The following is a 20,286-nucleotide window of genomic DNA, read 5'->3' as shown; positions in this document are numbered from 1 at the left end:
CCTCTGGAAATTAATAGAGATTTCTTCTAAAGTCTTATGTGGAACCTCATTCTCTAGTGTTTGGCTAACCCAAGCTTTTGGCTGGATCATCCACATTGGTTTAGGCTTAGGCTGAGATGTCTGTTTCTGAATGTCTAAGCTGCTCCCTGTTCCCTCCTTTGCCTTTCCAGAATTAAAGAATCATCTGGGTGGCAGCAGGTGTTCACAAGTCCCTACCTGGACTGGACAATTGAGCGAGTGGCTCTCAACGCGAAGGTGGTTGGAGGACCTCATGGAGACAAGGATAAGATGGTTGCAGTTGCCTCGGAGAGTAGCATAATTTTGTGGAGCATTCAAGATGGTGGTAGTGGCAGTGAAATTGGTAACTATAATTCCTTGGTGGTTGGGATGTGTGTGTGTGGTTGTAACCAGAAAGAAGTCTGTGACCTTATTTTGAGGTGTGGATGATCAGCAGTGTTTGGTGATGACAAAATGACACAAAATGACAAAACAAGCTATAGTAAGCAACACACTGGAGCATATTAACTCTCTTCCCTGTCATGCTAGAGGAATCCTTTCTCAAAAGCAAAATGATGAATAATAAGAAAGTAGCCTATTTACTGAACAGATACTAAGTAATACTAACTAATACTTACTGTTTAGTTCAGCTTGAGTTTTTGTGTGAAGATGCAAATTAAACTTTTCCCTGGACTTGCATTTGAATCTACATCATAGCACAGAGGAACTAAGGTTCTGAGATGGAAAGCTACCAATACTGAGAGGTTCTGCTCTTTTCTTTCCTTTGTCTTCTTAAAGCCCTATTGTTGCACAGAGATGATGAAAAGGTTTCAGTTCTCTGCCAAATGTAGTTCATAAATGGAATTTGGAAGATGAAAATGTCTTCATTTTATAACTTGGGTGTCTAGATATCTAGATAGGGAAAAGCACACTCGACTCCCCTAAGCATACAGGAATTGCTGCTTCTGCACCTTGACGCCGAAGGACACACAATTAGGAAGGCTTTAGAAACAGCAAGAAGACATTTTCAGAAGAAAACATTCCTTGGTACTGATATAATGGCTTGTCTGACTCACTGTCGTTCAAATCCAGGGCAAGTTTGTGAGACAGTGAAGGGAACATTATTAGGAACTTCTGTTAGCCTAATCCACGGTGTTATGCCAGTAACGTCTGTTTCTTCTGGCAGTGGATACTGATAACAAAGTATGACAGCAATTTCCTTATGTGGACACTTTTCTCTGAAATTGAATGCTGAGTTGGTTTGTTATTAGATGTATCTCAGTAGTTGAAATCATGAGAATTAATATCATTAACTAAAGTCAAGATGACAAAACTCACGTTTTGATCCATGTGCCCTTAAAGGAAAAGCTTACTTGAAAGGTGCTCCAGGGATTTTTAGCTATGTTAACTACTGTTGCTTTTTTCATACTTGAATGAGTAGAAGCAGCAAGTCAGATTTAGAGATGGGTAAAAGCAGAGGTCTTGTATGACATGATGCAGCCATATACTGCTCTTTTACTTGTGGTTCATAGAGTTCTTTTATGTAATTGTGGTCTGCAAAGAAAAGGAACAGAAAAAGTTTAATTGTATTTAAAAAAAATCTGAAAAGTGTGTCTAACAGTTGAATGTGAAATATCTCTATTAAACAGGGAGGAAATGTTATACTTGAGAAGCCTTTTCTTCTGTTATGCTGCCCTTGACCAATTCTTAAAGGCAGGGAGGGGTTGGCATGACGGCTGTACTTCTGTAACAGGCATTGCTTTAAGCACTATGCTTTGACTTTCCTCCTGCATTTTCTGTTTTGACTTAGCTGCCTTGGGATTTGCAATAAGCCATGTGAAGCAACATCTTGGATTTTTGGAAATCAAGTGCAAAGAGAGGCAAATACAATAAAGGGACTTTTACTTCAAATAAAACCTCTAAAACATGCTGGTATTATAAGGTTCTGGTAACTCAGACTATGACTGAACATGGCAACAAAACTGAAGAAAGCGCTTTTGCTAAACAGGCTGTACTGCATTGAAGTGACTTTGTAAAACAAAGGAAGTGCCGCTTGGGGCCAGGAGGAGCAGAGAGAAAGTGCCCACAGGATTGAATCTTTAGTCCAGCTAACATTGAACAAAATGTACTGTTCCTCTTTTGGATAATAGGTCATGCTGCTTGGTTTAAAAAATAAATAAATAAAAATCTAAAATACACTTGTGTTAAATAGTAATAAGTTGACTACAGCTGTCTTGTTTCTTTGTAGTGGCAGGTGCTTGCAGTCCTGCTTTGTGTTAGAGATGTAGTACGTTGCTATCATCTTCTGAAAGAAGCTGCGTGTTTCAAACAGTCATTGGAGCCTGGCGACACCATCCTCAGAAAATTGTGTGGGCTGGCATCTTTGTGATAGAGCTCTCCCAGAGCGCTCGCTTTCCTTTCAATATTACTTACATAAGACACTGCTGCTGGATTGCTGCTGTAAGCAGTATTTTACCAAGAGGGACCCTTAAGACAAGAGCCTGTCATTACGTATAGCATTGTCTCCCCTGTGGATGGATCTCAAGATTGTTGAGCCTAAGCAGGACTGACACTTCAAATTCCTCCAGACCATTCAAGCTGTCTTCCTTGATTTCCTTGAACCTCATCCTTCTCTGGAGGAATCAATTCTAGTTGTTTCTGTGGATTTTTCTATTACTGCCTTTTTCACGTGCCCTGTACTGCTGAATCTTATCTGCATCGAGTGATTGTACCATGACCTGGAAAACAGTTTAGCATCCTAATTAAAACATAAGTATATATTGAGCTTCCTGAGGTTCCTTCTTGGGGTTTAACAGAGGGCTGCTTCTTGGTTGGGAATGGCACTCTGTTCATTTGAATTTATCTAAAACAATGTTGGGAAATTTTCCAGCTATTGGGTAGTCTAGTTTTGAAGACATCTGTCTGCTGCAGTTAAAGTATATTAGTGAGGAGTAATATAAATATGTAGAGTGAACAGTATGGAATAGGAAGCTTGTGAGTGAAGCTTGACACTCGATAGTGTAATGTATCCCCAGTCATAATGACTTTTGTACTTACCAAGCAGTAAAACTTAGTAGTCTGGAATTACTTACAAACTGAGTTGCTTACAGGGCTTGTTTGCTGGACTTCATAGCTGGCAAACTTGGAAATGGTCTCAGACCCTTTTAGTTTGCTGTAACTTTTAAATCCATGGTACAATGAATAGTACAAAATGTGCTATGCTATCCCATTTGCAGTTCAACAAAAATATTCATATTGGATCTATTGTGAGACTAGGAAGCTCAAAAGAGAGGACAGATTTTGTGGAAAAGCTCAGATGTTTAAGGTCAACCATAACTGTAGTCATCAATGCCTGTCATGTTCTGCAGTGTTTTGATTTTTATTAAGTGAAATGTTCTTGACGCCATATTTCCTTTATTTGGAAGGCCAGCATTTGCTGGTAAGTTTTATCATCCAGATTTTGAATAGTATGTGATGATTGGTGAAACTGGTTCCATAGATAGTTTCAGTTTTTAATAGCCTGTAGTCTCTACTCATGGGCTGTAACCAAACTTAAAGATCTGGAGATGAAAAGAGAAAGAAACAAAGAAATAGGCTTTTGCAGGCTGCTTATTTTTATGGATTCAAGTATTTCTGCTAAAAAAGAAATTCGAATGTATTCAAGTAGCGTCACGTTGGGGATGTTCAGTCTTTTCCCAAGAATAAGGATGAAGCTTTGTAGCCTAATTTAGTTTCTAAAATATGTTGTCAGACTGCATCTATTCCATTTGACTTTAAAAAAAACCAACTGAACAAAAAAGCTCTGAGAACTTGTAATACTTGAAAAGGTAATTGCAAACTAGTATGGCATAAATTTGTCTGTCTAGCAAAACCCATGAAATTACTGCTTCTTAAATGACATCTAATAGTCACAGATAAAAAGAAACAAAACAAAAAACAGCCAGCCAAACAAAACCTAAACAAACAACCCTTCCCCCAACAAAAACAAACACACAACCACCACCAAAAAACCACAAAACAAGAATCCTGCTTGCTGTAATAGGATTTTGGGGGTTTTAAAATACTTTGGGATGTTTAAAACCATTTGTGAACTTGATGGCTGCAGAAAAATAAAGAATGCATATTTTGCATAGGCTCTTCTTCCTGCTCTTGCCTCCTTTTTTCCAAGTAGTGATTGCATCAGCAGAGATGACATCACACTCTCATTTAATTTAACGGAACCCAGTTTGCTGCTTGAATTGTAACTTACCTGGCACACTGCAAGCCCAGTTTTGGCTTTTCTTTACTGGCTACTGTAATAAGTGTGACATTTAATAATAGCAAAGAGATTCCATTGTTACTGTTTTTTTCTCTTTGTTTTAGATGAGCTTCATAGACTCTTCATTTTTTGTAGGAGTGTTCAGTCTTGGAGTCCCTGTAGACGCTCTCTTCTTCATTGGCAACCAGTTGGTAGCTACAAGCCATACGGGGAAAGTGGGAGTGTGGAACGCTGTGACTCAGCATTGGCAGGTGTGTTCAATTCAATTTTCTGCATCGCTTTTAATAAACTAGTATGTCTTTCTAGTAAAAAGAGAATAAAGTAATCTAAAAGTATGCGTGAAATGCTTGTCACAGGGTTTTTAGCCCAGAGTTTGCCACCTTGGTAGCTGAGTATAGTGCCTGTAAGCAGAATGTTGAATTGTTTGGTGGTACCACCAACATGCTTTTTAGGCTTTCAAATAAAAGGACGTGGTGTGATTTGGAGTAACAAATGTCAAGTGTGTGTATATTTAAGCTTCTGTGTGGATTGCTAACTTTGTAAATATTCACTAGGATCATAGGAAATAAAAAAAAATAATTGTGGGGAATGTGTGACGGCAATTCTGCACCATCTGAAAGAAGAAAACAAGGAGGCAGTCTGGTATCTGGGGATCTCAAAAGATTTTACAATGGGAGACTCTTCTTTAGCAGAAATATACATTATGCTTTAAAGATGTCTGTCTTGCATGTGGATGCTTCTGGCTGTCCTGACTTTATTCCTGTTGTCAGAATGCATGTTAAACAGAGAGATCCTTGGAGTGGCTGTTCTGACTTTATTCCTATTGTCAGAATGCATGTTAAACAGAGAGATCCTTGGAGTCTGTGTGAGTCTGAGAAAACAGTTGAGCATTCATGTGAATAACAAAGCTTGTAACACAGCCAGATGAACGTCTTTGTGAAACAAATCCTGGATGCAATAAAAATCCCGAAACTGCTTTGCAAATCTCAAGAGGCAGAACTGACCTGCGGCTGCTGCAGTGTTTGCTGACTAAGTTCTGAGTCAAACCCTGAGTGACAGTACTGCTAACAAATAACACAAATAATAAGCATGGGATAGCACTGCTTCTGCAGCAGAGACAGACATGTTAGTATGGTCTTGAATTAAACAAAACATTATTTAAAGCTCTAGTGTTGCCTTGCAAAACTTCTGTTAAGAGACAACTTAGTACTATGTGACAAACTGGCATTTGGCAATGTTTCCTAAAGGAGCAAGACAGAAGGAATAAATAACGATGTCCCATCATCGTCTTTGTTTCCAAGGGGAGCCACAGAAATCTTTCAGATCACATGAATAGTTCCTCAGTTTGAGTGACCATTCCTTTGGTGAAAGCATTTCTTTCTGAAAAGCAGAAAATCTTTGTACCAGGATGTGGTACAAAGATTTTGGTTTTCTATTTTATTTTTTTTTCCTAGAAGATGAGAATAGCTCCCTTTAAAACAAACAACAAAAATACCCCCATCCCAAACCAAACAAGACCCGACAACAACAAAACAAACAACCACAAAACCAAAACACCAAACAAAAAAAAACAAATCAAACACCTGCGCCCCTCCTACTCCAACCAGTTTCAAAATGCTTTCTGCACCTCAGACACTTTTGCTAGTAAGGAGAAGAAAAAAATATCTTCCTATAGATCTTCATTTTCCTTTAGAACATACTCTTAATGAAGAATCCCATAACAGCCTTAAGTGGCAGGACTGTATGTCTGATCTTTAAATTCCTTATGAGAAAACATGATATTTGTGTAAATGCTTTCCATGAGTTGCCCATAGCTCTGAACTTAGGATGTAATCATGCCTGCTGCAGCAAGAGAGGTTTTGAGGAACAGAATGTGCCAGTGCTCCATTTCAGACCAAACCCTTTTGTTTCTTTCCAGGCTTTCTTTCCCGATGCTTTTCTGAGTTCTACTTTCAGGAACTTAGTTTGTGCAAAGCTATCCTTCCTTACACTGTGATTTTTATATTTGATGTATTACACCCTATAGAATAAGAGGTAACATAAAGCAATAGAGTATGACAGAAAAACTTGGTCTGTAAAGTGAGAACTCTCACTGGCGGTGTTTTACCAGTGCTTGTTTTATAGGGTTGCTGTTTCCTAATGAAGGTTCACATCTTGGCAGGTGCAACTGCTGAATAACCTCTGGTGTTCCTATCTCTGCTGCAGAAGAAAGGACTCTCCTTGTTTTCTGTGATCTTTCTGACCCAGTCAGTCCAATTCTGCTGTCAGCAGTGTTGCGGATCCTCTTGCTCAGACCTCTCCTTGCAGTTGTTTTGTTTTCTGCAAGGTGATGAGTGAAGTGGTGTACCTGCGGATGGGTTTCCTCTAGTTTTGTAAACCTTTTGCACATGGGAGAACTTCTGTATATACCTTTGATCCACAGAACCAGAGAGCACACTGCACCTTGATCCATAGCCTCTTAGTCTTGGAGACTAAGTCTTAGAGACTTTAGTTTCTTGCCTCTCTGCTCTTGTACTTCTCTTTTTTTAAAGTAGTCTGGAAAAGAATAAATCTTTTGAAACCAAGCTCTGTGGCCCAGATCGTTAGACAGATTATTTAATTAGGTGTAGTATGACTTTGACTGTGGGGAGGGGAGGGTACTTAAACAGCTTTATCTGAAAAAATACTGTGTGAAAGCATTGAGATCAAGAGTAGCAATTCTTTTCAGTAATTGGAAAGGATTCTTCTCCAGATCATTCAGTCGTCAGTTGTACGAGGAAAATCCAAGTGCTTTCCAGTAACAATTTATTTTTAGCATTGGCTCTCTGTTGAATTATGGGTGAATGTGAGAGAGGCATAATTCTTTAAACAAAGAAGTGGGGAAGGTGCTTCTTTCCCCCACCCCCCCTGGAAAATATGCAGAAGCTGTATTCAGGTTGCATCCTTCTTTGTAAGGCTAAGTGATAGGCTTAAAATATGTTTTAGAGGCTTACAGACTATCCATAGGTTAGGAATGAGTACCGGTTTTGAATGCTAGCTCTTTGGGGTGTGGAGAAATTTCTTTGGTTGGTTTATTTTGCTTTTATCCAACAGATTCATTGTAGATATTTGACAAACAATTTAGCAAGTCTCTGAAGTGATCAGAAGGATGCTGTTGGTCAGAGCGAAATGAGACCTTAAGCTGAAATTTCCATGAATTAGTATTCAGTGTCCGTTAAGTGGACTGACCGAAACATATGGAGTACAGGAAAAATGCTGTGACTTTGTGCATCTTTGAGTGCTCTGGATAAAAAATGGCTTTTGGCTTTTTCTTCCTCAGGACTGAAGCAAAAAAGAATTGCTTGAGATGGGGGACCATACTTAGGATAAGCTTAACTTTTTCTTTGCTTGACATCTCTGTCCCACCTGAGGGGATAAGCGCTCCTTTTGATCCTAGAGGGCAAAGAGAGGGCATTCTTAATCCCTCACCTTAAGTTGTAGACAAGTAAGTAAAATATGACAGTGCTGCCTTTCAGTTTACTTGGTATGGATGTGTATTGGAAGGCGGGTATTGTAGTGGGACAAGAATTTTTTTTCCCTCATATATCTGCTAGAGGCTGAGATATCCATAGAGGCTGGCAAAGGGACACAAGAACTGGGAGGTAAAAGAGGGCTTAGAGAGGCAACATGTAGTTCCTTTGCCCAGCAACCTCTTAAGGAGTTGTCAGAAAAGGAAGAATGGATAGGACAGGAAGTGTGACGTACATTCACTTTGCATATTGGAAAAAAAAAAATCCTCTTTTGAAGATGTGCTTTAGCTGCAACACTTTAAGCTTTGTGCCTTCATATGGAGAAGGATCTTCCAAAACAGTTGTGCTAACTTGTCTGTGTCGTTCTGCTGAGCTTCATGATTCAGGATTAAGTTTGGCAGAGGAATATGATCTACCAGCAGTATTTTAAGAATGCCATTTTATGTGCAAGTGCATGCACAACAGCTTCAGACCAGTACCAAACTCAGGTGGTCTTCAACAAAATGCACTGAAAATGTCTGAAAACTGAGAAAGTAGCAGCCTAACTTCTTGATTTATTTTTTTTTCTTTCCATTTTGTTTGTACTAGGTTCAGGATGTTGTTCCTATCACAAGCTATGATACTGCTGGGTCTTTTCTGCTGTTGGGCTGTAACAATGGCTCTATCTACTATATAGGTAAGAAATGGGGCCAGGATGGAATAAAAAGGAGGCGGTACTGAGCAGCTCTGTTCTTAAATTCTTTAGTTGGTCTCAGTTGCATCAGAACAACTCTGTCTATTCAGAGCAATAAACAAATGGCTCTTCCCCACAGACATGCAGAAGTTCCCATTGCGAATGAAAGACAATGATCTTCTAGTGACAGAATTGTACCATGATCCCTCCAATGATGCTATAACAGCACTCAGTGTCTACCTCACACCTAAAACAAGTCAGTATTCTATTCCTGTCTGTTACAGATGCAGGTTGTTTTTGTTTGTGTGCGGGTGGTGGGTTTGTTTGTTTGGGTTGGGTTTTTTTGTTTGTTTGTTTTGATGTTGGTTGGTTGTTTGTTTTCCTAAATGGACTTTTTCTGCAGTTGCATAGCAGGGCTAAAGCAGACAAGATAGCCCCTGACCTAAACAATGAATTTTTCTTCACTTAGTCATCTTCAAATAAATGATGAACACTAGGCATAGTTGTTTCCTCTTACATTTGTACATATGTATAATTAGGTACATGTATGTACATGTATGTGTGCAAACAAAGCAAACCCCCTCCCAAACCCACATAACTATATTGATACCACAGTGACCTTTTAACTGTAGTCCTCTTTGCTCTTGCCTTGTTTTCCCATTTGACCCCCATAAGGCAGAAAAATAAGCAATATGTGGCACATATTGACCATATCACTGTGAGGAGTTCCAAAATATCTGATCATATGACTACATCCATCTCTTTTCACACTTCTAGGAGGGAGGAGAGATTTGGAGAGAAGGCTTTTGTTAAGACAGTGTTGAAGATTAGAGTATGGAATTAAACGAACATGGGTTTTTTTTAGTGGCAAAAGGTCCTCTCTGTTAATGGGAAAATAATGAGTAAACAGTGTTTAAAATAAATATGTATCCTACTGTGGAAGCTTGGAAGTACTATTCTCTACAACTGTATTCTTGCTTGCTTTAGGTGTAAGTGGCAATTGGATTGAGATTGCATATGGCACCAGCTCTGGAGCCGTGAGGGTGATTGTACAGCATCCTGAAACAGTTGGGTCTGCGCCTCAGCTCTTTCAGACCTTCACAGTTCATCGAAGTCCTGTTACAAAGATCATGCTCTCAGAGAAACACCTTGTGTCAGGTAATCTTATTTGTACGGTTGGTTCTCCCCTCCTCCTGAGCAATGAAGTATTTGTATGCATTGCTGTATAAATTGCATCATTCCCACATGTGATAGAAATGAGTGGGACAGATTTGGGAGCAGGGGAGGGGCTAGATTAGCTTGGATCCTCTTTCTTAAATTAAGCATTCTTCAAAGCCTGTAGCAGTTAAAAGGTTTTATTTGACCAGATACTGGAACAACTAGTTCTTTCACTTGTGGCTTACTCCAAGGTTGCTATTCGGGGAAATAAAAGGGTTTGTAAACAAATGTATCCCTGTCAAGTCTTATTGTTGTGGGCAGGTCCTTTAGGATTTGTCTTCTTTTAACAGCCTTTCAGGAGCTTTCTGAGTTATAGCAGAATACACATTATCTTCTCTTGGGCCCTAGAAAAAACCTTCCCATGGCTTCAAAGGGCTGTCTGTGTTTCTTCTTTCCCCAACAGTCCCCCAGTGTTTGTTGTGCTGTCCTGTTTGTCCTCTCTTATACTCAGGAAAGTTGTTGCTTTCAGGGAGGATGCAATCACTCCTTCCCCTGTAAGAATCTGTTTCACCCAGAATCCAGCAACCAGGGCAAGGCAGAGAACAGATTTGCTTTCTGCTGCTATCCCTTTTAAAAAAAAAAAAATGGAACAGGAGACATGATATCCAATTATGCTGCAAACAAACAGCGCAGAGATCATCTGTTCCCCTGCAACTTGGTACCAAACCCTCAGTGCCAGGAAAGGGCATATCTGCATGTAAAAAACTAAGTAACTGATTAATGAAATAGAAGAGCACTGCTGTGTGAGGAGGGTTCTGCTGCCAGGCTGCTCTCATGGCATGTCTTGTCCTAGCATCTGCACACAGAGGACTGAAGTGTGCTGTAGGCTACTGGTGCTGACTCAGTCAGACCTTAATGTTGTGTTCCACCTGCCACAGTTTGTTTCTTGAATTTCTGAGGGAAGAGACAAAACTAATAGAAAACAGGACATCAACAATTTGTAGATTATTGGATAATTGTTTGGAGATGCTATGTCACCTGACATTGACTGAACTTTGCTTGATTGCTCAGTCTTAAAAAAACAACATATAGAAATCATTAGAGAAGTTTCTCTCAAAAGTTTTGTCATTGCTTGTAAATGCTATTGTATGTTTTCCTTTCTAGTTTGTGCTGATAACAACCATGTACGGACATGGACTGTGACTCGGTTCCGGGGCATGATATCAACTCAGCCAGGCTCAACACCTCTTGCATCATTCAAAATCTTATCCCTGGAGGAAGCAGAGAGTCATGGCAGTTACTGTTCTGGAAATGACATTGGTAGGTTGTCTCTTGAATGCGCTGTGATGAGCTGGTACATTCACTGCTCTCATAAAGGTTTAACGGACCTTCAATGCTATAACATGCAAGTCAGCTGATGGGTGTAAGCTCTTATGTACTGCTCTCCCCTTGGAAAGATGGCAGGGATCTGTAAGATTCACCTGGAAATACTCACTATTTAGGCTCTATAGAGTGAATACACTTAAAGGGCTTACTCTGAAGTTCAGAAAAAGCGAGGAAAAACTTTCAAACACAGATATTACACCTCTTCCTTGAGCAAATCACTTTTGATTTAACTAGAGTATGACAGAAAGCACAGGAGACTACATGAAAGCAGATGAGCACAGCAACGTTTGGTTCTACTGTTAATTCCTGTTCACTGTTCAGTCAGGCTTAAGTGTTGCACATGCATGTAAATAGATTGTAAATAGATTTGAAGTTGTGACAAAGTTTACTGAAGCCGTGAAGCTGCCGAAGCAAGTGGTGGGAGGACATTGCTGTAGCAAGATACTGCAGGAATGCGAGTAAATATGGGTAGACAGGTAGTCTAGATTCCTGTCTGGTCTGAGTCTCACAAATGAACCTTTGATTAATAGGATTCCCTGTGAACACAGGGTGGGGTCAGTTCTGTGGCAGGAAATCTGATCAAGCCTTCAAACACCTAAGAGCTGCAAAATAAGAAAGTACTTATTATAGAGGCTTAATGTAGGGTTTGTACTGACATAATAATACCACCAGCAATATACAGGAAACTCATGAATGGGTGTCCTTTAAAGGAAAAGAAGAAAAAAGATTTGTATCTGTAGAGGCTTCTAACTATTGGATTACTTTTTCTACCTGCTAGTCATCTTTGATTCCCTGGTCCTGATGCTTTAAACTTGCAGTGGTCATAGTAATATGAGTTTGGGTCTCTAGGACTGTATGGGGAAGGTGGTGAGGGAACTGAAACAAAGATGTGATCTTTCTTTTTTTTTCTCTAGGACCCTTTGGTGAACGTGATGATCAACAAGTGTTTATCCAAAAAGTTGTTCCTATCACTAACAAGCTGTTTGTAAGGCTGTCTTCAACTGGAAAAAGGTACCTCCATGTTTAGGGTTTTAAGTGGGAACAGGGCAGGACTGTTCAGGTGGTGGGGTCTCCCATCCCTGGGTATGAATGCAGCTGCACTTGGCAAGCTTCTAATGTGCTCGACAGCTCTGGCTGAATTCTAGTTTGTGTGTTATTAACAGAACTGTACTTAATGATCTACTATAACCTGGGAGCCAAATGGCATTTTGAAAAATGTGATATCAGAGACTCACTTCATTATTGTTCACCTGCTGAGCTCACAAAACAAACATTTGTGTGCCTCCACAGAACCTGTAACTCTCAGCCACAGTACTATGCTAACATTAAATTTCAAAACTAACGCCAAAGTTGCCACTGGCAGGTATTATGCTGCTCGCAAAAGTAGACAGAGAAACAGTTTCTATCTTGCTTTGCACTTGTCTTTGAAGATATTAGAACCTTGAAAACTGAGAGACTGTCTTACTAGGTCAACTATATAATTATTTACTTGATCTTGACTTCATAATGTTCTACTATATTGCTGCCAATGTAGTAAAAAAAGTTTCCAAATAACCACAGCCACTTTTCATCCCGTTAGGCTAGGAGGATGACAAGAGATCAGAAACAATGATGCATCTTAGTTCTGTGCTGCTTCTTATTCTTCCTTCTCTTGCCTAATAATGTTGAATCTGGGTGAAAACGTTGATGCCTTAATGCTATTGGCATGTGAATTGAGGACTGAAGACAGAAACCTGAAGATTACTGATGTGCCTTTTTTTTTTTTGCTTACTTCAGGCTAGATTTGTATGTAGTAGAGAACTTTCTTAGATGACTTATTTTGTCACCTCTTTAGTAAAAACCTCAGTGCAAGGGGCCAGTAAAACAAATGACCCAGAATATGTGAGGTTCTGGTGTGGAGTGTGGCTTAGCAGCTTACTTTTGGGAGTCCTTTTCCTCTCACTCCCCACATAAGCTTTTTAAATGAAGGGAAAAAAGCAATGGAGATCTGCCATGTCAAGTGATATTGTAGTTGTCATAAGACAAACGTTATCTATACAGATAACCTTGGATTTATCATGCTTGGATTTTTTTGCATATCTTTTATATGGTTAAATGTGCTGTTTTGGCAGGTTGGTTTCCTAGAGTGTCTAGCATATGAAGGAGCTAGCTGCTGTCATTCTGTGAGAGCGCCTTTGGTTTCTATTCATTGCAAAATGAAAATAGACATCGAACATATGGGCGTTCCCTAAAAAAAATAAAAAGTAGTAAGACTGCAGATGGACCTGGGGGGAAGGTACTGTCTGCAGCTGAGCAGCATGCTGGTCATGCAGGGGAAGGAATTTAATGCGGAAGGAAGGTCCTTTTTCTGATGGCAAATTTGGTGCCTTCTCAGAAAATCAAAGCAGTACTGACTTGACTGGCCAAACTCTGGCAGGTAGAATTGTTGTGGTAACTTGCGGTTTCTCTTCCCGTAGGATCTGCGAGATCCAGGCAGTGGACTGCACTACCATCTCGTCATTTACTGTGCGAGAATGTGAAGGATCCAGCAGAATGGGCTCCCGGCCGCGCCGCTACCTCTTCACGGGTCATTCAAATGGCAGCATCCAGATGTGGGACCTGACCACAGCTATGGACATGGTTAATAAGAGTGAAGACAAAGGTAAGTTGTGTTCTTTTTCTGTCCTCATGCTTGCATGACTATGGTAAATGGAGAGCACTAAGAGTTGTCTCTTTCAGATGTTGGCGGCCCCACAGAGGAAGAGCTGCTCAAGTTGCTTGACCAGTGTGACTTGAGTACGTCTCGCTGCGCCACACCCAACATTAGTCCTGCCACCTCAGTTGTTCAGCCAAACCGGCTTCGGGAATCTAATTCCAGGTAATTCACCAAGGGTGGCACCGGCTGCAGACACCAAACATTTTACCCTTGAGGTAAACAAAGAGGGATTTGGTGACCTGAACACTGTAGCTGAGGCCCAGAATGCATCTTCTAAGAGTCTTGAACTTGATTTCTTTTGGTTTATATGTGTGCAGATTAAAATATCCTATGAGAATCTGAAGTAAGTGATCTAGAAGCGCTTGTGTGGGGGTTGTGATGAGTATAATGCTATTTTAGTGGGAGCTGCAGTGGTGAGTGGGAGCAGAATGTGCAGAAGAACTGTTTATAGATATGTAAAGGGTGAGTGTCACGAGGATGGAGCCAGGCTCTTCTCAGTGACAACCAATGACAGGACAAGGGACAATGAGTACAAACTGGAATACAGGAGGTTCCACTTATATATGAGAAGAAACTTATTTACAGTGAGGGTGCCAGAGCACTGGAACAGGCTGCCCAGGGGGATTGTGGAGTCTTTCTCTGGAGACATTCAAAACCCGCCTGGACACATTCCTGTGTAACCTCATCTGGGTGTTCCTGCTCTGGCGGGGGGATGGGACTAGATGATCTTTTGAGGTCCCTTCCAACCCCTAACATTCTGTGATTCTGTGAACTGATTGCTCTTCTCAACCTGTCATCTGCTCTTCTCATCCATCGTTGTTTTTCTCTTTTGAAGCCTCCAATTGCAGCACCACGAAACAATCCATGAAACAGCCACGTACGGTTCTGTGCGGCCGTACAGAGAAAGCCCCTTATTGGCAAGAGCAAGGCGGACGGAGAGCTTTCACAGCTACCGGGACTTCCAGGCTTTTAACTTACCCAGCAAAAGCCCAACAGAAAAGGCAGCTGCAAATGGGAATTCAAGCCAGGCAGAGGCCAGGAAGGCAACAGCGGAGGGCAGTGCTGCTGAGAGGAAGGCAGTCCTGACAACAGCGCTTGAAGCACGAGGCACAGGCATGACAGATGCAGGTGGGTGCTGCAGCACAGAGGTTCACCGTCTGCCAGAGAGTTCTCTGGATCTCAAAAGAAGAGGACCAGAAGAAGAGAGTGAAGCCAAAGCAGAAAGCAAAAAGAAAATGGGGTTTGAAGGAGCTGGCTTCCTGGGAAGGAAGAAAGTGCCTCTCCTGGCATCTGTACCAGTCCTGGTCGAAGGTGGGCCTGAAGTACCTGCTGCGGCTTCTCCATCTCCTACGAAGACATCTGCTTCACCACGTCACCGGAAAAATGACTCATCCTGCCAAGACTATGGCTTGTGAACATGTGACTGGTGGCAAAGATGAGGTGCAGATGCCCTCTGGCTGGTAACAGGCATAACACTATGTGTTGTGGGTCGTTTCTTGAATGCAGCTTTGCTTTAATACCCACAATGAAAGTTGTAAGGTTATGAGAAAGTACCTGGCTGCTGCCAAACCTTTGAAGAGTTGTCCACATCAATGTGTGGCTTTATGTAATGCTCCAAAATGTAGTACGGTACTTGGTCCAAAATATTGTTGTGCATTCTGGTGTAAACGTGGTCAAGCATGTGGTATGTTGTGATTATTTTTGATTTGGGGGAAGAGAGGGTGCTAAAGGAATGCTTGGTTGCTCAGTGGAAGATGCCTTTCAGACACAGCCACACGCTGTGCTGCAGAGCTGCAGCTCTCTTGGCTGGATTTTGCCTAATTCACAGGGCTGCCTCGGTCATCTTGTGTTACAAATGGGATCCTTGTTCTGTATGCTGCTGTTTGAAATCTGAAATGTTTTGTGCAGGTTAAGGAGGAAGCTGTTCAAAATAGCACACTACTTTGCCTCTTAGTCCAAATAAATGGCCAGAGGAGTGTTGCTTGTACTTTCTGAAAATGTATGGTGTAAGATGATGGGCTTTGCTGATTGTGACTGAGAGTATGCATAAAAATATGCTTGGCAGAATACACAGAAGTGGCAGTCTCTTGAGGGCTTCCTTGTCACTTTCTTCAGAAAAAGGATGGAGACTAATATGCGAGTAGGTTTACTGTCATGGTATAATATAATAATTCTCAATTACAAGTGCCTTGACATGGTATTTCCTACCTGTGTTGCACTGGGTGCTTGCTGTTTGCTCCTAGTTTACTGTGGGTGGTGAACAAATTTTATTGCCTGTAGATTAGTAATACATAAGCAAAAGGGAAGGCTGTGACAGCAAATGCTTAATAGGGAGTGGGTCAGGAGGTTTGCTACCTCTGAAAAGCATGCTTGGAATTAAACATTAATTAATGGCTTTTTTTTTTTTTTTAACTTGAGCTGAGAGGCGGGGGAAAGAAGGAGGGAGAGAATGCAAAGTTTAAAGCAACTCCGTAAGAATTCCTTCACTTGCTGTTTATTCACCTGTGCATGAAGACAATTTTGTGGTGGAGCTTTGTCAGGCCAGGAAAAGACACAACTATCCTGCCACGAAGGTCCCTGTTAGCCACATGCTGGTCTTTGGATGGGTAAAACACTTTTCTTTACCAAACACGCTGCCCTCCCTCCCACCCCCACAACCCTCTTCGACTGTGAAAATTGGATGAGAAACAGAGATGAGAGCTTCTGCCTTCACAGTCTGCTACTACTGCATGACTTGGGGATTTTCAAACTGTTCTCTTACATTTCTGAGAGGTCAGTGCTAGCACACAGTTTTTACTACACGTTTAAAGTGATGGTGGAAATAAATGCCAACTTACCCCCACCCCATCCCTTCCAAACAAACGGTTTTATATTTTAACTAATGGCCATGGGGTGGGGAAGCAATAGCCATATCCCCTCCCCCAAAGGCCATGCAGGCTGCTTTTGGCAAGTCACCCTCTTTGCATTTTCTAGAGAAGGTGGTTGTGTTCTTCAGAGGTGGGTGTCTGTGAATGTGGTGTGCTCCTTGGTGACTGTGCTGAAGCCTTTGATGACACTCACAAGATCTTCTTCATCTACATACTGTTAGGAGGGGGGAAAGAAAAAAAAATACATGTAAGCCAAAGTCATACCAGACTAAAGGTGATTCCTTTATTTCCCTTTCCTCTCACCCTCTAAAAAGTGATTCTGAAATAGATAAATAGATAAAAGTTTCTCTCTACATGTTTTCCCATTCTTACTAGCATGAAGGAAGACACTAATGCATTCAAGCACCAGAATCCAAACCAAGTAGATTTTCATAGTAAGCAATTAGTTAAAAAAAAAAAATCAATTACTATATATATCTGACAAATGGTAAATACAAGTGTTTGTTGCTGTGTGATGGGGAACTTGGAGAGATGAAAAGACAACACGTTTATGTTTTTGTTTTGTATAACAACTCTGTCACCTGTGGTTTGAGTAAGATTTTTGTTCTTGAGGCCTCTGAAGGAGGGTCTAAGCTTCTTCCAGCTGTACTCATGCTAATGCACTGAGCCAGAGAAAGAGTTGAAAGCAGAAGAGAAATAAACCATTTCCATAGCATAAAAAGATCGCCAGCAGTGTTACTGCAGATGCGTGTCCTGGGCCACTTCATTCAGTATATTAATTTGCAAGATGGAAAAAGGCATGAACAAAATTTGCTGACAGTCCTACGCTACTGAGTGTACTAAAGGGAAGAATTGAGTGAAAAGCATTGCAGGAGGCTTGTTTGCAGGAGAGTAGCTGAGCAACACAGGAGCAGAGAATTTAGGTTCAGGGCAACATAAAGCAATGTACAGAGCCTGGCTTTGTATATATAGCCACTGATTCTAAAAAACAGCCGAGGTCATGCTCTCAGGCTTGTTTGCCACCAAAAGTGAGATAAAGTGTTTCTCCTGCTCCTATCACTTCTGAAACTCATTGGACTACTCTGTAAACCAGTTCCAACATAACCAACACCCAGCATATTAAACCAAATTAAACCAATTAAACCAAATAATGGTGATAGCACAAGATAAGCAGATACAGAAAGAGCTTCCTTACTGTCAGGAAGCCCTGCTTTTGGCTAATGAGAGATGGTATGGAGGTACAGCATAGTTGGGCCAATAGTCTCCAAGGAATTAAATCATGAGGTTGTGATGGCTCTCAGAAATGAGGCTGAGCCACACCACCACTGACTCAGGCAGTCCATGGGCTGCAGAGCGAGGGCTGGAAGATTAACCGGTACCTTGAGGGGTTTTGCCTGTCTTCTTATTTAAGCCTTATCAGCTTCCTTGGTCCTGCCCTAGGGGGCTAAGCAGGTACAGCAGCAACACCCTTGCATGCCTATACGTCCCAGCCCTTTTAGCCATTTGGTGTGCTGAAGGTGAAAGCCCAAGGAAGCTGCCTGGATTTGTGTGCCAGACCATTCTTCTCCAGTTCACTTTGCATTTTGGACAAGATCCACTCAATGGTAGCTGCACACTCCATCTAACTTTGTTACTACCACCTCACATGTCTTTCACCCCATCTGTCAGCTTTTTAGGAACCTTATTAGTCAGCTTTTTCTGGGAGCAAACACTTGTAACTTGCTGGCCCCTGAATCCCTTCCCACACATTTGCTCAGGGAATGGTGGAAGCTGGGGGGAGTGGAGGTTGAAAAGCTTGTTTCCTGGTGGCAAACAGGAAGGGAAGTTGCCATTGTCCTTGACTTGAGAAGTGTAACTTCTTATAACTGTGTGTTTGGGTCCTTGCTGGTGACACTGGCCAATCCTGTCCTGTCCTATATGAAAAGACAGATACTCTGCCTGCCCCTCCCCAACCTCCTAGTCCCACGTAAGCAGAGTAGGAAAGTCATTTGTCACGAATGCCAGAAGATCTGAGCATTCACATATCTCTGCGTCAATTGAGCAGAGTCCAGATAGCAGGTCTTCTCAGCAATTGAGTCCAAGGTCACAGAAGAGGAACAAAAGCTCCTGCTTCTGGCATTGATTGTGTGAAGGATGGCAAGAAGTCCCTCCTCACACGTGTACTTTTGCTGAAATGCATGCAGAGACAAGCCTGTGAGTTTTGACCAAATAGAAGGGAGTTCTTCATGGTGCATATCTCTGCTAGGCCATGGAGTTACTAGTTCGATAGAAACCATGGACAGGTGCATGTAGAGCCCCCATCCCCTCACATAAGAGCAGTGTATGATCACCTGCATCTCCAGAAGACAGCAGCAGGCAGGAAGGATTTTGAGGATTTAACCTCTGACCATGTCCTCCTGGGTCTTTTGGCTGCATCTCCAGCAGCTTTAGATATTTAGACCTTCTCATGATCCTAACAGAACAGACGAATCACTAGCAGCTGACACACAACAACATCACAGAGGAACAGGAGTCCTTACCAAGCCACGGCCAGCAGTGCGATGATTGCGAATAATGGCATCCCAAGGTGATTCTTCAACAAGAGACTTTTTGTCATAGAGGTTGAGCAGCTGGCTGACACTGCGATGAAGGGAGGCTTGGGAATATGTGCGACTTAGCTGGCTCTGGCTTGGTCTCCTTGCCCCAGATGCAATACGGAAACTGCGGTTGCTTGTGGGAGAACCGGCTCCTGGAATTTTTGTATCTGCCAGCCCCTACAAGGAAGATGCAAACTAATAAATCAAAAATAAAGGCCGTGGCATCAAACACTTTATCTGAAAAACACCAACGTAAGAGTGGAATAGAGAAACCCATGCTTCAAAAAAATCATGCACAGCTATAAACAAACAGAAGAAAATTAAAAAAAAAAAAAAAAAAAAGGGACCTTTCCCCATTGTAGGACAATCATATCATTTAAAAGGAAAGAAAAAAACAAACCATATACCCCTAATTTTTTTAAAAAAGTAGTCAACAGGCAGAAGTTCAAAGATTTTGGGCTACCAGAATGCTAGTCCAGACTTGCACAGCAAGGGGATGTCAGCAGACTTCCTTTTTTTTTGAGTTAGCATGACCAGGGAATAGACATTCACCCACCAGGAGAAACATGCAATGTGAGATGCCTTTATGCAGCTGGCACATCACACATCTTGCAACTCCGCAAGCTAACAACTCTACCTCAAAGTGCATTGTGTAACTTTTGAGAGTGACGCTGCTTGATGAATCGGATGTGTCAGCAATGGTCTCGAACTGAGATGAAAGAGAAGGAGGAAAAGCATTAGGGCAGACAGGGTGCGATGTGGGTATGGTCCATTCCTTATGGATGGTGTGAATTAGCTGCAGCTCTGTGAAGGGGAGGAACGTAGCAGGGTGCGGGGCAGTAGGGGAACGGGCAAAGATGATGCACGATTTAACTTTTAGTAAGTACCACATGGGCAGCCAGAACTGTTTGCCACATGACCTCGCTGACAATTGTAAAACACAAGCAATTATGCTACTTCATAGTAGATCCAACTACTCTAAGTCCTTCAACTGATGCACTGTACAATCCTCCTTTCTATTAAGAAAGTCCATGAGCTTATGGAAAAAAAAAAAGGGGGGGGGGAGTGTCAAAGAAAAGAAGGGGCAGGAACATGGAAAGGAATTGTGCAGGCATGCCAATAGCAAAGGCATTTTAAAGTCAAGAGTAACAACACAACATGACAGACTGTAGCAGAAACAGAATCAAA

At 41.6% G+C, this 20,286-nt stretch overlaps 2 protein-coding genes across 2 annotated transcripts in view; one reads left to right on the top strand and one right to left on the bottom strand.

Annotated features, from left to right (window-relative positions):
- Positions 1-15,742, top strand: part of KCTD3 (potassium channel tetramerization domain containing 3) — a 28,325-nt gene extending 12,583 nt beyond the window's left edge. Inside the window, exons 9-18 of the mRNA XM_082050057.1 lie at positions 171-361; positions 4,391-4,506; positions 8,332-8,419; positions 8,556-8,672; positions 9,404-9,574; positions 10,739-10,894; positions 11,875-11,971; positions 13,417-13,601; positions 13,679-13,817; positions 14,491-15,742. Coding sequence (XP_081906183.1) covers positions 171-361; positions 4,391-4,506; positions 8,332-8,419; positions 8,556-8,672; positions 9,404-9,574; positions 10,739-10,894; positions 11,875-11,971; positions 13,417-13,601; positions 13,679-13,817; positions 14,491-15,070 — 1,840 coding nt within the window. The 3' untranslated portion in view covers positions 15,071-15,742. The remainder of the gene's footprint in view (positions 1-170; positions 362-4,390; positions 4,507-8,331; positions 8,420-8,555; positions 8,673-9,403; positions 9,575-10,738; positions 10,895-11,874; positions 11,972-13,416; positions 13,602-13,678; positions 13,818-14,490) is intronic.
- A 133-nt stretch (positions 15,743-15,875) lies between these two features.
- Positions 15,876-20,286, bottom strand: part of USH2A (usherin) — a 383,410-nt gene continuing 378,999 nt past the window's right edge. The window contains exons 70-72 of the mRNA XM_082050056.1: positions 19,736-19,807; positions 19,042-19,275; positions 15,876-16,736 (exon numbers count right to left, since the gene is read on the bottom strand). Coding sequence (XP_081906182.1) covers positions 16,647-16,736; positions 19,042-19,275; positions 19,736-19,807 — 396 coding nt within the window. The 3' untranslated portion in view covers positions 15,876-16,646. The remainder of the gene's footprint in view (positions 16,737-19,041; positions 19,276-19,735; positions 19,808-20,286) is intronic.

Source organism: Streptopelia decaocto (assembly GCF_964273445.1).
Source record: "Streptopelia decaocto genome assembly, chromosome: 3".
NCBI lineage: Eukaryota > Metazoa > Chordata > Aves > Columbiformes > Columbidae > Streptopelia > Streptopelia decaocto.
The sequence above is the reverse complement of the archived record's forward strand: the minus strand, read 5'-3'. Positions and strand labels throughout refer to the sequence as shown.